The sequence below is a fragment of the Erinaceus europaeus genome, chromosome 1, assembly GCF_950295315.1.
Source record: "Erinaceus europaeus chromosome 1, mEriEur2.1, whole genome shotgun sequence".
NCBI lineage: Eukaryota > Metazoa > Chordata > Mammalia > Eulipotyphla > Erinaceidae > Erinaceus > Erinaceus europaeus.
Genome location: NC_080162.1, coordinates 106434351 through 106451489, shown reverse-complemented (window position 1 = coordinate 106451489; position 17139 = coordinate 106434351). Strand labels below are relative to the sequence as shown.

Here is a 17139-nt window from a genome sequence, read left to right as displayed (position 1 = left end):
CCCAAAGCTTGGAGTTCTCTGAAGGAGTGCAGTGGTGATAGGCCCTGAGGGGCAGATGGGACAGAGGCCCCCAGAGCCTATGGCTGACCTGGGCTGCAGGGAGATTTCACTGACATGCCTTCAGCCTGCACTGCTTTCGGCTGGTGCAGCCCTGCTGAGATGGATGTTTCTCCAGGCCCTTCCCAGGCTGCATGGCAATCTGAAGGTACATCACCCAAGGGCATGGGGCTTGAACACTAATCTTTAAATTATTTTTGAGGTGACTGACCCTGCAGCACTCCATTGCAAGCTCCAAGCTGGGTCCCTGGGACTTGACACACCCGATCTGTGCATGGAAGTGTTGCTGTGATCTAATGCTGCCTTGTGTAGACACAGGCCAGTGTAGACACACTCTGCAGCTGTGTTTCAAAGACTCTGCTCTCCGACACATGGTTGGACAGAATAAGCAGAGTGCCCTGAAAGGTGAAGCAAAGGCCCAGGTGGGTCCTAACTCCACAGATGCCAGAGCTGAGCAGTGTTCCTCTCTCTTTCTCTCATTAAAATAACAGATGTGGTGGGCAGATAGCTCAGCTGGGGGGGGGGGTGTCTGCTTTTGCCATATGCAAGACCAAGGCTCACTCCTCCATCCCCCACCACACCGGGGGAAACTTTGATGCTGTAGTCTCTCTCTCTTGATCACTCTCTGTCTGTCTGTCTGTCTCTCTCTCTCTTGATATCTCTTTGGAAAAAATCACTCTAGAGTAGGAAAGCCAAGACAATGAAAACTAAGTCAACAAATGGATAAATAAATGAAAATTTAAAAATAGCTAAATCTCAGAGATCTTTGACAAGAGGCTGCAAGCTCATTAACATGGCTAGGGTGCTGCTCTGACCTCTCACCTTTCTATTTCTAGTGCCTGAAAAAAATCTATATAAAACTAAAAATCAAAGGCAAACAAACAAACAAACAAAAAGCAAGATGAATAAAATAGAAGCTTTCTAGTTCTTTTTCCAACTCTGACACCATCGCCCCAGACAATACCTTTGGTCTACCTGCATGTTAGCTGTCGGGCTCAGGAAAAAACCTGTGAGGTCATGGGTGCCCTGGAATATACCTAAAATAAACCTACTAACTTTTTCCAAAATGGAGACCGCAAATCTCATCTGTTATATTCTTGCCTTTAGGTTCCTTATTATTTAACAATTTCTGCTTTATATCTTAATGCTTTTTCAGCCACCAAGTTGCAGATGCTACTGTGACGCCAAGCTGACGTCCCTGGGCAGATGACCTCACCCATGTGTCCTAGAGCTCCACCTTCCCAGAGCTCTGCCCCACTAGGGAAAGAGAAAGACAGGCTGGGGGTATAGATCCACCGGTCAATGCCCATGTTCACCAGGGAAGCAATTACAGAAGCCAGACCTTCCACCTTCTGCACCCTATGATGATCCTGGGTCCATGCTCCCAGAGGGATATAGAATAGGAAAGCTTTCAAGAGAGGGATGGGATATGGAACTCTGGTGATAGAAATTGTGTGGAATTGTACCCCTCTTATCCTATGGTCTTGTCACTATTTCCATTTCATAAATAATAATAATAATAATAATAATAATAATAATAATAATAATAATAAACAGAATCCCTTTGGGTCAGCACAGGACATATTATACTCCAGGGGATTTTTTGAGCTCTAAACTTAGCATTTGTTATACTGGGTTGGATCTCAAGAGAGACTCCCAAGGTACCAGAAAATGCCAAATCAAAACAAGCAAGCAAGAAAAGAGGGGCACTGCCTGGAGCAGCCACCCCCAGAGTGGACAGGCAGGACCACCTTCTCTTGTTCCATGATTTAAGATGGAAGTGCAGATGGCAAGGAAACAGGCATTGTCTATGTGCCTACACAGTCTGTCTGGTGAGGCACCAGTAAGAGGTCTTTGTCAGGGAGAAAGACATGCCTGTCTGCCACTGAACCTGGTCAAGCACACATGTCACCATAAGCAAGGACCTGGGTTCAAATCCCTGGTCCACACCTGCAGTGGTGGTGGGGGGACACTTCATAAGCAGTGAAGCAGGGCTGCAGGTACCTCTCTGTTTCTCTCTCCCTATTTTTCCCCCCACCCCCTCTCTTTTAAAGCTTTATTTAATAGGGCAGAGAGAAATTTGGAGGGAAGAGGGAGATAGGGAGAAAGAAAAACAGAGATACCTGTAGACCTGCCTCACTGCTTGTGAAGCTTTCGCCCTGTAAGTGGTGACCGGGGGGTTGTACCCAGGTCCTGGTGCACTGTAATGTGTGCACTTAACCAGGTATACCACCACTTGGCCCCATCTCTCTCCCTGTTTCTCTCCCTTCTCCATCTCTATCTTTCCTCCCCTCTTGATTTCTCTGTCTCTAATAAATAAATAATAACAATAAATAAAATATTTAAAAAAACAAAGCACCATCAAATTAAAGTGAGGCGGTAAAGATGGACCCAGAGTCCCCCAAAGCTCTCTAACTCACTCATTAGCCAGTGACTCACCACGAGCTTCCTGAGTGGGCGTGTGGGACTGGGTCAGCACACTAGCCAGCAAAGACCCCTGCTATCATCATCCCCTGAGCACAGTGGGGGACTCACACTGTCAGCAGTGAGATGAGCTTGTCACTTGTCCCTGAAGGCTGGGGCAGGGACTCTCTTAGACAGCCCACGCACAGCCACACACCCCAACTCCCAGAGCCCCGAGATCCAGTCCAGGCTCCCTGAGCTCTCAGTTAGCATCCCTGCAGTGACTCTGGTGCCCATGTCCCGGGCTCTGAGCAGGCTGGATTCTGCACTCACTAGCATGGCCATGGAGGCAGCCAGAGGCTGGAGGCCACCACACATAGCCAGGGCTTCCGGACTTGAGCGTGTGTTGTTCTCTGTGTGGAGGGCCTTGATCTTCAAGGAGATGCCACAGAACCACAGACAAGTCTGCTCTAGAGGCAAGGCAGGCTCTGTCCTCAGAGCTTTAGACGCATCCGCCATAACCAAAAAGGTCACACACTTGGAAATGCAATTCAAGGTGTGCCTCAGAGCCAGATGGAAGATCATAAAATCTAATAGGTGACAATTTAAACCCCAGAGTCGGAATGTATAGGTGCCACACGGGCTCTGCTCTTGGACAACAGATGTGCAGGTTTCTCAGTTACAGGCGAATAATCAAAGATTATTCAAAAAATAATCAAGATACTAATCACGGAGAAAATGCATCACCTATCACAGAAAAAAATATCTGCCAGGTACACTCCCGGGAACAAAGTAGACATGGCGCCTTTGCTCATTTACACAACCAAACAAGTTACAATCAGTAGCTGAACTCTAGCATGGATTCTTGAAGGGGGAGAATAGATCAAAAATCTGATTTGTCTTGGCTGCAACAGCTCATTAATATTTATATGGACTTGCTTAAAGCAAGGCGTTGCAAAACAGCACTCAGAAGCACCACCAATCAGCATATTAAGCATATGGAGATAGAGGAGGAGGGAGAGTGGAGAGAGGAGGAAGGGAGGGAAGGAGGGAGGGAGGGAGAAGGAGGCCCTTTGCTGACCCTTGAACTACCATCACACACCTTCTGGACATGAGCTGAAACAGACCCATGTGATGTGCTGAGCTCGGCCCTCCAGGAATGCTAGATGAACCTTCTCATGCACAAAGCTGGCTCTGATGCTGAGCTTAGCCGCTTCTGGTGGGCCCCAGAAGTGCCCTCCCCATACCCTGACCGTGCATGTCACTCACCCTGGGGGCTGAGGGGCCTGTTGCAGCCTTCCCATCCTGCCTGTTACTACAGCCTCCATCTCCTAAGCTGGGCCTCCTCTGCCAGGCCTTCCCCCATCCCACAGATTCTTGGACATCAGCAGGCACCTCGATGAAGCAGGGAGCCTGTCTCTGTCTGCTACCTCAGATAACTCATGACTCGAAAGTCAGAGTCTAAGGGTCCAAGCAGTGGCACAAGAGGGAAAGTGCGTAAGTCACCATAAGCAAGGATCTGGGTTTGAATCTCAGGTCCCCACCTGCAGAGGGGAGGCCTCATAAGCAGTGGGATGGGTTACAGGTATCTCCCTCTCTCCCTCTCCCTCCCACTCTCTTACCCCATTTCTGTCTATTCACCATAATAAAATAATTAGAAAAATAAAGCACATTTTGCAGTCTCTGATTCTGAGTTTGTGAGTGTCTACAGATGTACTTGGTGGTAGGATTCCATTGACCATGAGGACAAATGTGGAAGACTGTAAAGAACATGAGAGACAATAATTCCAAGACAGGTGCATTACTTCAAACACCACCACCAGTGTGCAGACCAGATGAGTGTCCAGCTTTCTTTCTTTTCTTTATTAGGAGGGATTAATACTTTACAGCTGACAGTAAAATACAGTAGTTGGTACATATGTAACATTTCTCAGTTTTCCACACAACACTCTAACCCCCCACTAGGTCCTCCTCTGCCATCATGTTATAGGTCCTGAACACTTCCCCCTCCCCCAGAGTCCTTTACTTTGGTGCAATACACCAACTCCAGTCCATTTTTTGCTTTTGTGTTTTCCCCTCTGTTCCTATTTTTCTTTTCTTTTTTTTTAAAACTTAAAAAAAATTATTTCCTTTTAGTTGCCCTTGTTTTTTATTGTTGTTGTAGCTATTGTTGTTATTGATGTCGTTGTTGTTGTATAGGACAGAGAGAAATGGAAGGGGAGGGTAAGAAAGAGAAGGGGGGAGAGAAAGATAGGCACCTGCAGACCTGCTTCACGGCCTGTGAAGCGACTGCCCTGCAGGTGGGGAGCCAGGGGCTCAGACCGGGATCTTAACCGGTCCTTGCGCTTTGCTACATGTGCGCTTAATCTACTGTGCTACTGCCGGATTCCCCCTAATTTTCAACTTTTGTCTACGAGTGAGATTATCCCATATTCATCCTTCTCTTTTTGGCTTACCTCACTTAACATGATTCCTTCAAGCTTTATCCAAGATGAGGTGAAGAAGGTGAATTCGCCATTTTTAATAGTTGAGTAGTATTCCACTGTCTATATAGATCACAACTTGCTCAGCCACTCATCTGTTATTGGACAGCTGGGTTGCTTCCAGGTTTTGGCTATTACAGATTATGCTTCTATGAACATAGGTATACACAGATCTTTTTGAATGGCTGTTTTTTTTTTTTTGGGGGGGGATATATCTCCAGGAGAGGAATTGCAGGGTCATAGGGTAGGTCTACTTCTAGCCTTCTGAGAGTTCTCTAGACTGCTCTCCCCAATGGTTCGGTCCAGATTTCTATCTGGAAATGGAAGAGGGACAAACATCTCCAAAGACTGTCTTTGTGACAAGGTCTAGGCACAAGAACATCCAAATGCTGGTTTGTTTCACTGAGATAAGTGGGGAGAAAAACAGGCAGGAAACAGCTTCTGAAAACACCTGGAGCATTCTTGTTGGCCATGTTAGAAAGAGCCCCAGTTCACTAACTATGGCGCTCAAAACCTGCCTGTGCTGGCGGTCCTGGCTGACTGGACGGAGGGTGGACAGCAGGTGTCCAGAGACCCCCCCAGCTCCTGACAAGTGCATCTGTTTGCTTGCTTCTTTATGGAAGGACTTTCCTGTCTGTAGATGTGTCCATGTAAGACCATGTCTCCTCACTGCTCTTCTCTCCAGTCTCCTCCAGGCTTTCATCCTCAGGCTAAAAGTGATGCTAACAGATAAGACTCTGGTTTACTTTCAAGGCCTGGGCTTATACTGCTCCCCACACACTTATTTCAGCATGGATTTTATTTATTTTTTAAAGTTTTTTTTTTTTATTGAGAGATATAAAACCTGAGAGTATGTTGCTGGGTTCTGGGGCTTCAGGCCTGCAAATCTCGTGCTCTGACACATAGAATCCTGCAGCATGAGGCTAAAATGGGAGTGATTCACTTTTTCCCTGAGGCAACACCCCTCTCAGCCTCTCCCCACCAAGCCAAGGTGGACCATAATCCATCCCACCCCAGTCTCCTGCTAGATCCTCCTACACTAAGATTCCCTTTTCCTTTTCCTTTTCCTTTTCCTTTTCCTTTTCCTTGCCTTCCCTTCCCTCACCTTCCCTTCCCTTCCCTTCCCTTCCCTTCCCTTCCCTTCCCTTCCCTTCCCTTCCCTGCACTCTCTTCCCCATCCCCCATCCCCTCCCCCCACTTCTGGGGCTGGGTCAGTCTTTAGCTCCATCCTAGCACAGACTGAAGGCTCTGGCTGTCACCTTACTGACTCAGGTCACCTCTACCCTGCCTTAGATAACCTGTGACTTTGGGAGTTGAGTCCTGTGCTGACTCTGAGTCTGCTAGAGCCTGCAGATGTTCTGATGCCTTTATTGTTTCCACCACGATGCAGAAACAGAAGGAACAGAGCTTTAATAACTCCTGGCAGCCACCCTCAACTTGCCACTGACTGCACCCCATCCTTCCTGGAGCAGCAGCTATGAGTGGGAGGACTGGCATTGTCCTCCTGGAATCTTGGGAGGATTGGTGCTGTCACCCAGAGGTCTTGTGTGTGTGTCTGTGGGGGGGGGGGGGCTTGGTGCCCACAGGCCAAAACACTATTTGGTGACTTGATTTCATCTCTGCCACCACTAATTCTGTCTGAGTGCACACAGGTGATACTGTAGTTGTAAGCCACAAGTGCATTGTCTTAAGCAAACAAGCCCATCACAGGTGTGCAAAGCATTGCATCAGACACAGAGGCAGCCAGCACATAGACAGTACCTCCACTACCTTGCTTAGTGGTTCTTTGTACCATTCACACTGTGGTACTCCCTCCTCTCAGCATGAATGAATAGTATACGGCCTCTGTCCTGTCCTGTCCTGTCCACACACCCTGTCAACCTTCATGGCACTGTGTGCAGAATTAGCGTGGATTTCTGTGAGTGACAAAGAACGATTTTGTCAACCAAGTCCTACGGTTTTCACATTTAAACAAAATTCCCAGGATGAAAGGGATAGTTTCTGTATAAGCCATTAAGGAAAGAGAGAAATGCAAAATGGCAATCGTTCTGCAGAAAACAGCTTAAAATTCCTGAGCATGGGGCTATGAGACAGTTCAGCTGGGAGGTGGCCTGCTCTGTACATGCCTCACCCAGGCTGAGCTCCCTGTGCAGGGGCACTGCAGTTATGGGATGTGGGGGGAGCCTCTCTGCAGTGCTCCCCTTTTTTATCTGGAGAGGTGTGCCTGGAAAGGTGTGGCCCTGGGGAAGAAAAACAACAGAAGCCCCAGGGTGGCTTGGGAAGAGGCTTAGCGACAGAACTCAGGCCTAAGGATAAGGGTTTGGTCCCTGGCACTGCATGGGGTTCCAGCCTCTCTTTCTCATGAGAGAAACAGATAAACCTTTCATTAAAGGACTTGAAAAAAATATTGGCGAATACTTTCAAATGCTTCAGAAAGAAAAGAAAGTGAGGGATCATCGGCCCTCAGGAGGAGGAGGACTTAGAACTGAATGTGGCAGGAAGCCCACTGAGAGAGAGGCTGGCAAACCACTCCCCACCATAAGGCAGCACCTGGGGGTGACCACTCCCCAGCACAGGGCAGCACTCAGGGCCAGACTAAAGGAAACAGCTGAAGCGGAAGTCTGTCAGTCCTACCTAGCTGCAGCCTGACTTACAGCAACTCCACACTTGAGCTCGGTCAAAGGTGGTCCTGGTTTCTTTGCTCCCCAGTCTCGTGCGAAAAGCAAAGCAATCAATCATCTATTTGATGAAAGGTGGCGTCACACTAATCCTCACAACATTTCTATGAATACTTCCTTCTTAGACAATGACCGGCAGGCAATAAATATGCAAGAAAATGCATCATGAGTGAGAACAAAGAGGAAAAAAGAGTCTCAGGGGCTCTGGGCATTGCAATTATCAGGCACAACTATAAACTACCTTTGCTATGTTCAAGGAAACCACAAAGCTTGAAAATCTTGGCAGGTTGGAAATTGCAAAGTGAGTGATAGCTGATGTGAGAAAGAGGAAGCACAGGATTTCTAGAACCGTCAAATAAAAAAATATACAGTTCAGCATATACTTTTATTAGAAGTTTGAACACAACTAATGAGGGAACTGTCAGTCAGAATCCTATACCTCCTGAGACTACCTGAAGGGCAAAAAGTAATAGAAAGCTATGTCTAATAACACAAAAAAGGGTGCACTGAACAATCGCAGATCCATACTTAAGGAAATGCAAAAGAATGTTTTGTAGACGAAGGCAACTTATTCAAGGTGGAGTTCACCTGTGCAGGAAGGAATGTGGGGCAATGTGTAAAAAGGACTTAGAGAAAAAATTACTGACAATATGAAATATTACTAATAAGAATCTATTATATCAAGAATAACAATGTTCTTTTTTGGAGGTATTTACATCTGTCTTTATCTGACTTTCTATTTACATAAAAACAAATAAAAGGGGTCCAAATTCATATAAAAAAACTAAAAAACATTATAATTTGACAAAATTCTAGAAAAAAAAAATTGCCAAAATGCAATTTCAAGACATTAAATCTTCAATAAAGTAACTGAAATCCTCCAATGTTCCTAGGGAGCTGGCCTGCAGGTGTGAAGCCCTGAGCTTGATCCCTGACCTAATATAGTATAGAACAATATTCTGGTGTCTCTCTCATAAAACAAATGAATAAATAAAATTTAAAAATTGCTCAGGACTGGCAGAATAGCTCACTTGGATAGTGTGCTGTTTTGCTATATATGCAACCCAAGTTGAAGCCTGACCCCCACCACAATGAAGGAAGTTTCAGTGCTGTGGTGCCCCCCATCTCCCATCTATCACTATAACAATAAACAAAAGATTTAAAAAATAAAAAAACAAAAGATTTTAAAAAAAACTTAAAAAATTGTTCAAAACAAAATCTTCATGAAAGAAAGTTCCAGACACAACTCCCATTAATGAGTACTACCAAAGTTTTAACAAATAAATAATCTCAATTTCCTACAAACTTTCTAAGAATAGAAAAAGATATCTTCACAACTAGTATAACATTGCTACCAAAACTTAATAAAGGCTGGTTCAATATATATAAGTCAATCAATGTGACCCATTACATCAATAAAAGAAAAGCCAAAAACCACATGATTATATCAATAGATATAGAGAAAGCTTTTGACAAAAAGCCAACATCCTTTCATGACCAAAACACTACCAAAAATGGGGGTAGGTGGGAAATTCCTTCACCTACTAAAGTCCATATGCCTGCAGCCAGCATCATACTCAGTGGTGAAAAACTGGAAGCATTCCCCCTCAGATCAGATACTACACAGGGCTGCTCACCATCACCATTACTATTCAACATAGTGTTGGAGGTTCTTACCATAGCAATCAGGAATTAAAGGGGTACTGAATGGAAGAAAAGTCAAACTGTCACTATTTGCAGATGATATGATAGTATACATAGAAAAACCTGAAGAATCCAGCAGGGAGCTTTTGGAAATTATCAGGCAATATAGTAAGGTGTCAGGCTATAAAATAAACAGACAGAACTTGCTGGCATTCCTTTATGTAAAACACTAAGTCAGAAGAAGAAATCCAAAACTCAGTCCCATTCACTATAACGATAAAAAGAATAAAATAGGTAGGAATAGAAGCCGGGCAGTAGTGCAGCAGTTTAAGCGCATGTGGTGCGAAACACAAAGACTGGCATAAGGATCCGGGGTTCTACTCCTTGGCTCCCCACCTGCAGGGGGTCGCTTCACAAGTGGTGAAACAGGTCAGCAGTTGTCTATCTTTCTTTCTCCCTCTCTGTCTTCTCCTTCCTCTCTCCATTTCTCTCTGTCCTATCCAACAATGACAGCAATGACAACAACAACAACAACAACAATAACAACAACAATGACAACAAAAGGGGAAAAAATAGCCTCCAGGAGTAGTGGATTCATAGTGCAGGCACCAAGCCCCAGCAATAACCCTGGAGACAAAAAGAAAAAAAAGCTAGGAATAAGCCTACCAAAATAAATCATTTTTTGAAAGGTTACCAAAGTGAGAAGCTAGAGGGGAAAGAAAGGAGGGAGGGAGGGGACCCAGTGGATTTGGGTAGGTAAGCTGACATCTGGATGCTGGTTAGGTGTGGAAACACACATCTGGTGAGTACTGAAGTGACTAAGTACATTCAGTCTTGTCAGTCAGCACTAATGTCCCCCCAACCCCCCCCCCCCACTACACTCTGGGTTGGGGGTTGGCAAGACAGATCACTTAGATAGTGTGCTGCCTAGCCAGGTATATAAGACTGACCCTTACTGCATTGTGGGATTTTTTTGGTGCTGTGGTGTCTTTTTCTCCTTCCTTCTTTCCTTCCTTCCTTCCTTCCTTCCTTCCTTCCTTCCTTCCTTCCTTCCTTCCTTCTTCCCTCCTCCCTGTCCTCCTTTCTTTCTTTCTGTCTCTGAAAAGAGTCAGCCATGAGAAAAAGCAAAGAAACCAAAAGAGGGGACAAATCCTCAAGTTCCAGTGCCTGCACCTGCCTCTTTCATAGCACACAGTGTTTGATCTCCAGGCTTCGATGGTGAAAGCAGAATCCAGCAAATGACTTCTTAGACAGTCTGAGGAAACCAGGTCTCCACTGCCTCTGAGAAGCATGCTGTTTTTGTAGTGACTCTGGCACAATATGGGCTCTTTCCAGGTAACAGGCAGTTCAGCAGGCTTACACATGTATGAGATCCTAGTTCACTCCACAATACAGCATTAAAAAGTGTCTGTGGTACGACAAGGCAAATCCAAAGAGCAATGAGGGAATCAAGAAGCTAGGTATGAGGAGGGCCAGAACCACTGAGTTTATTCCAGCCACACACAGTTAGTATTGCTCTTCCCAGTGATAATGAAGGAGGTGGGACAGAACTCGGTCCCTCTGGATCAGCGCCAGGGTCCCTCAGGTGTTCTGCCAGAGCTTGCCTGAGTGATAGGTTTTCACACCAAAATCTCCTAATTGTTTCTCTCCTTTGCAGCATTTTCAGTCACTTAGAAGAAAAAGGTGACAGCCTGCAATGCACTTGACTAGTATTTATACTCTGCTGGAGAAAGTCAAATTCAAGAGAAGGGACAAGTAGCTTTAGTGTGTCTCACTGGATACACACTCAGGATTGCCTGTCCTCCCCTGGAGTCTCCTGCGATCTGGTCCCAGTGGAGTCAAAAGGCACAGGATGGGCATGTTCCTGGGAGCTGAAGCCAGAGACATTTTTCCTCACTGGGAACCCAGGAGGATAGGACTGCAGACTCCTATACGCCTTCTCTACCTGGGGGTTCATGAGTAAAAGCAGGCTCAAGGGGCCAAATGGCGTCTGGTAGAACACACATTACAATGCACAAGGACTCAGGTTCAAGCCCCTGGTCTCCACCACCAGAGGGAGACTTCATGAGCAGTGACGCAGTGCCAGGGGGTCTCTCTCTCTTTCCGTATCTCCCCATGCTCTCTATATTTTCATCTATCTCCAATAAATAAATAATAATAAAATCAGGTTCATGCTTCATCTACCCTGGACACTGTGTCAGTGAAACTAGTCACCCATTTATTCATTTAATAATGAGAGAGAGAGAGAGAGAGAGAGAGAGAAAGAGGTATCACAACAGACTATTACTCCAGCATATATGGTGCCAGTGATCAAACTTGGGGCCCAGTCCTACAAGTACTGACTTCTGCTGACTGAGCTACCCTTCTGGCCAGCATCTCTTCACAAAAATAACTGTGATGCTCAACAAGCTAGAACTCTCCAATATCCCGCAGGCCCCACTCCCAGTACTCCATAGGCCCACACTCACCTTACAGGACTGCTGCTCTGGTTCCCAGGTCAATGGAACAGGCCTCCCCAAGCCTCTGTGGTTGGGGTTGGGGAGGGTTCCAGGGCCCTCTCTGCTCTGTGTGTGCTGTGCCTGGGATCTGCAGCTTCACAGTACTCAGCACACAGAGTGAGTCAATATTCCGAGGACACTGTCATTCACTGGGTTGCCCCCCTTCTTATTTTTAGGATTGAAAAGAGATAATCTCCCTCCCTTAGTTTGTCCAATTCTTTTGCTGTTGCTGTTAATAAAATTCATCACCTGATTCTTAATACCTCTTTATCATTTAATTATCACAGTGATGCTGCAATTCACAGAGGAAAAAGAACACATTTTATGAGATAAAACGAGATCAAGCCATCATCAGAGCTCAGCATCTTCTGCTGCAGATTCAGAGTGGACAGCCCCTGGCCAGACCCAGGCCTAGGCCCTAGACCTCCAGACCCAGGGGTGGGTGTCTAGCCTCCCACTGCAGGCTGTGCCTGGGCAAGGGCACAGTCTGTCTGGAATGGGTCTGTCTGTCTCTCTCGTTCTCTCCTTATCTCTCTCTGTCTCTCAGTGAGCACTTTACCACCAAGCTCCATCCCAGCCAAGAAGGGTCTCTTCTCAGGTTGCACTGCAATCCACTGGCTGGGGGACTGGGGGCTTCAAAGCCAGTCTGCACCTCTATGCTCATTTGCAGATGGATAAAATTCAACATTTTAGGGCATGAAGCTTGACTTTTTAAGGATGAGAACTATCAAAATTTGCATCATCTCTTCAGACTACAGTTTATCCATTCCTGAAACAGGAATGGTCATTTTCTCATTTTTGGATTCAGTGCAAAGATGCAGCAAGAGGAAGTGTGAGCGTTGGCTAGCTCACAGCAGTCACCTTGCTGACGACTATTTCATTTCTGTGAGGGCACTATTTGGAAGTAGAGGGAGGGCTTACTCCAATGCAGGTTCCCAGGCCATGTCCCCAGAGACTCTGCTTGGAGCTTTGTTTGGGATTTGACAGTGTTCACATTAATATTTTGGGGTGTCCATGCAGTGGGCTCTGAGAAGCCAAGTGTGCCCTGTTTAGTATGGGGTGGCAGCCAGCGGGAGTTTACAGAGCTACCCATGTTACCTGTGCTGTGACCACACCCCCCTGGTTAGACCCAGTAAGCCCTTTCTTGCTGCACAATCTGCCAGAGTCAAGGCCCTGAGCCTCCCTGCTGCTGCCTTCACCTTGGGACTCTCGGTGTCCAGCAACTCTCCTCAGCAGAGTGTGGCCACATGCCTTGTGTGCTATGGGCCTTGCAGGAACTTATTCACACTCTACTCCCCAGCCTGCCCAGCCAATACCATCTGTGGACTGAACACTGAGGCACAGGACACCAAGACCCAGAACCTCTCCAGGGGACCTCTTAAAGCAGAATGCAAAGGGCTGTGTGTATGAGACATTAGGACCCCCACAGGGGACCTTCCTGTCCCTCTCATAGCACAAAGTGGAGATGAGATCCAGGACCCCCCCCCCCCCCGCAAAGAGGACCCTCCGGACCCCTCATAGCACAAAGGGGGAGTGAGACCCAGGAACCCCATAAGGGACCCTCCTGACTCCTCACAGCACAGTGCAAAGGGGGCGGTCTGAGACCCAGGACCCCCCATAGGAGACCTACATATTTCCTTCACAGCACAAAGGGGGGATGAGACCCAGAACCCCCACAGATGGCCTCTGTCCATTTCACAGCACAGTGCAAAGGGGGCTGAGACCCAGAACCCCCCATAGGGGGCCCTTCTGACCCCTCATAGCACAAAGTGGGGGTGAGACCCAGGATCCCCATAGTGGACCTGAATGTTCCCCTCACAAGCACAAAGAGGTAGTAAAATCCAGGACCCCCATACGGGACCTTCCTGTCCCCCTCATAGCATAAAGGGGGGTGAGATCCAGGACCTCCATAGGAGACCCTCTTCTTCCAACAAGAAAGGTCCCCAAAACACATACTCTGTGTCTCAGAAAATTGGGGCCAGACGCCTCCATGGCTTCCCTGGCTGTGGAATAAGCAGGAGTCCTCTTTATCACCAGAGGCATTAAGTGTCACCAACACTCAGGGCTGAGATTAAGAGGCTGTTACAGTGTAGGGAATACAACTGCTTTCAGAGAAAGAATCTAAATGCCAGGCTCTGCAATCATGGCCATGAGGACGATCTTTCAGACAGATGCTGTGGGTAACTTGCCCAGGCACAGGGGCTCCCTATGAGGGACAGCTTCCTCAGGGCACTTTGCATTGACTGGGGTGGGTAGGGGCTCACTCCTGCCTGTGGCATGCCAGCATGATGGACCTATGACCATCCTGCACCCAGAGCTAGTGCCCTGGGAGGCTGTGTGGTCAGCCCTCCTAGGACTCCCCAGCATCAAGTGAGCCCTCCTGGGGTTCCCCATCCTCAGATCAGTCCCTCTGGTGAACCCCAGTGCTCTCAGATGTCGGCTTGCTGTCTGCCTTCCCGACAGATGCCAGCCTCTGACCTACAGCCCTATTCCAGAACATTTCCTGCCTTGCCCAGGGGCCACAGACTAATTCCCCGCTCCCAGACTGAGAGGTATGGCTCATGAACTCCTGATGGCCTGTACCCCAAGCTGCCTGAGCCCCTGGGTGGCCTGGCACCCCAAGCAGACTAAGTGGAGACCCTCCCAGTGGCATTGGCTCACCTCGTGGGACAGGTAGAAAGCAGCGATGCCCAGCGGCCAGAAGCAGCAGAGCATGGAGAAGACGCTGAGGCCCAGGTGGTCCCGTGGCGGCATCATGAGGAAGTTATCCTCGCTCTCTGTGTCGCTCGAGTAGTCGCTCTGTGGACAGAAAGGGGGTGAATGGTAGGGACAGGGATCTCCATAGGGTACACAGGGCCTCCCAGAGGATGGTAGCAGCTATCACTCCAGTACCCCAGCCCCACTGTTTGGCAAGAAGCAGGGAACCTGACTCCATCCACTGCTGACAGGACCCCAAAGAAGCTGGGATCTCACAGACCTTCAGGGTTGAACAGTCTCACTGCACAAGGGGACTCAGGCACAGCCTGTGCCCCATCAGCTCAGGGAGCTGAGCAGCCTGAAGCCACAGGGCGGGGACCCCCCACATACAGAGAAGCTCTACTCTCCCTCTCCCTCTCCCACCTCTCCTCTCTTACTTCTCATCTCCCTGCCCTCTCTGCCTCCCTCTCTCCCCCAACTCTTCTTTCCTTTTGTCTTGTTTTAGTTTGCAGTTTTATATGCCCAAGGCAACTGGATAATAGGACAAGAGACCCTGGAAATACATGCTATTATGATCTTTATTTGTCTTTCCACTTGACAAAGGCCCATGTCGGACTCCTTTGCCCAAATCACAGACCCATGTGCTCAGTGGCTCTGTTTCCAGAGCCCAGCGAGTCTGGACCCCAGCAGGTCTGGCTGCACACAAGCCACATATTTCTGTCTAAAGACCAGGGCTCTTCATGTTGAGTGAGAACAGCTAGTGGGAAAGAGAAAGATGATAAAGAAGGCTCTCATTCAGGGCTGGCTGTGGTGAGTTGCACCAAAGCACTCTGGGAAAAGAGGGAGAGGATGGGATGCTGGGCTCTGGGGCCCTGGTGCATCATGGTGGAAAGGAACCACGCTGGGGAAGAGAGTGTTCTGTAGACACCTGTCATGGGGAGATGAGAAATTGTACCCATGTGCCAACAACTGTGCTGTATACCGCCCCCCCCCCCCCAATAAAGTGGTGGTGGCGGCGGGGAAGATCAGCAGTAGTCTTCTTTCCTGCTCAGGGAATAGGATGATTTGCTTTTTTTTTTTTTTTTTTGCAAAGCCACGCAGCTGACACACTCAGAGAGAGACAGTAAGTGGACATTGGACTCCCTGGGGATGTAACTCAACCAGGTGTGCCACCACAGGCCCCACTGACCTTGCTCTTGACTAGTCTGTTTAGTCTGGTAGGTGTTAGACTGTCAGGGATACTGGCTGCTGAGTACCCACTGTGCAAAGGGATTGTGTGAATGGGTGCCCTGCAGTACACAGTGAGTGCCCTGAAGCCACAGGTGGGACCCCACACACAGAGAGCAGCCCTAAGCTCTCCCTCTCCCTTTCCCACCTCTCCCCTCTCACTTCTCATCTCTCTTCCCTCTCTGCTTCCCTCTTTCCCCCTACTCTTCTTCTCCCTCTTCCCTCCCCAGCTGGCAGTAGTAACTCTTGGCTTCGGAGTTTGCCTATATTATTTATTTTGCCAGAGCTCTGCTTAGCTCTGGCTCATGGTAGCACTGGGGATTAAACCTGGGACCTCAGAGCCTCAGGCATGAGAGTCTTTTGCAGAGCCACTGGGTTGTCTCCTCAGCCCTGGGATGTACTTAGCTCTTCACCACAGTCTCCAAGAAGCAAAGATTTGCATTTCAAGGCACTCCTCCTCAGTCATCACAGATTTTTATTTAAAGGCCTAAGAGAAACATATTCTGGAAATTGCTAAATTGTGGCTACATAGTACTGAAATAAACTGATCATTGGAATGAAGATAGATTTAAAAAAATCAAACAAATTACAGGGCAGACCCAAACAGCCCAGCTCTTTTTAGGTTCTTGCTACATCAGCAGGAGCTCCATGGGTCTGAGTGGCTGTGGGTTGCCAACATCTGCCACCACCAGGCAGGGCAGAGGATACTTACTGGAGACACTGCCTGCATCAATGAGCCCAGCCCAGAGGATGCCCACAGCCCATGACACCCTGGTCTCCTCACTTGGACTAGCTGTTTCTTTGCTCTCCCACCAGTGTGACTGCAGGGTTCTGCATCTACTTTGCTCCACTCTTAGTGGACTTCTTTCCCAGAAAGAATGAGACACAGAGAGACATAAAGGAGAGACAGAAAGAGAGGAGAGGCACAACTGCACTGGCTGCTGCTCTTGAAGCTTCTGCAGACACAACCACCTGCTGGCGGGGGACTGGAATCTAGGTCTTTCCACATGGTAACCATGAACTTCACCAGGTGAGTCACCTCTTAACTTTCCACTGTAGCTGTTTTTAAAAAACTTCTTTATGTGGTGGTGGTGGTAGTGGTGGGGGAAGGAGTTGTAAGAACTTCCTCCCGGGAAGTTCCCCCCAGTTTTCCATGTGCTGGACCCAGGTTCAAGTCCAAGCCTCGCTGTTGTGTTGTCTCTCTACACAGCTCTCTCTGTCTGAACAAGTTGGTCCAGAGTGGGGAAGCCTCAATGACAGCCCTCAAAGATCATCTTCATGGGTCATGAGACTGGAACATGTGAGAAGCATATTTCACTAATTTCAGAAGAGTCTGCAGGCAGCCCGGCAGGAGGAAGCCCCTTCTGATGTTTGTGTCTCCTTCACTCTCTCTGCAGTGAGCCTGGGAAGTGAGGAAGGCACTTCTGAGGTCTGTATCTGTTCTCACTCGTT

At 47.9% G+C, this 17139-nt stretch overlaps 1 protein-coding gene across 4 annotated transcripts in view; it reads right to left on the bottom strand.

Annotated features, from left to right (window-relative positions):
• SYNDIG1 (synapse differentiation inducing 1) overlaps positions 1-17139 on the bottom strand; it is a 160529-nt gene that overhangs the window by 33396 nt on the left and 109994 nt on the right. For 3 of the 4 annotated variants that reach the window (XM_007535613.3, XM_060192512.1, XM_060192525.1), the window contains one exon: positions 14425-14562. The exons of the other annotated variant lie outside the window; for it this stretch is intronic. In XM_007535613.3, the coding sequence (XP_007535675.1) occupies positions 14425-14562 (138 nt within the window). The remainder of the gene's footprint in view (positions 1-14424; positions 14563-17139) is intronic. 4 annotated transcript variants of the gene reach the window in all.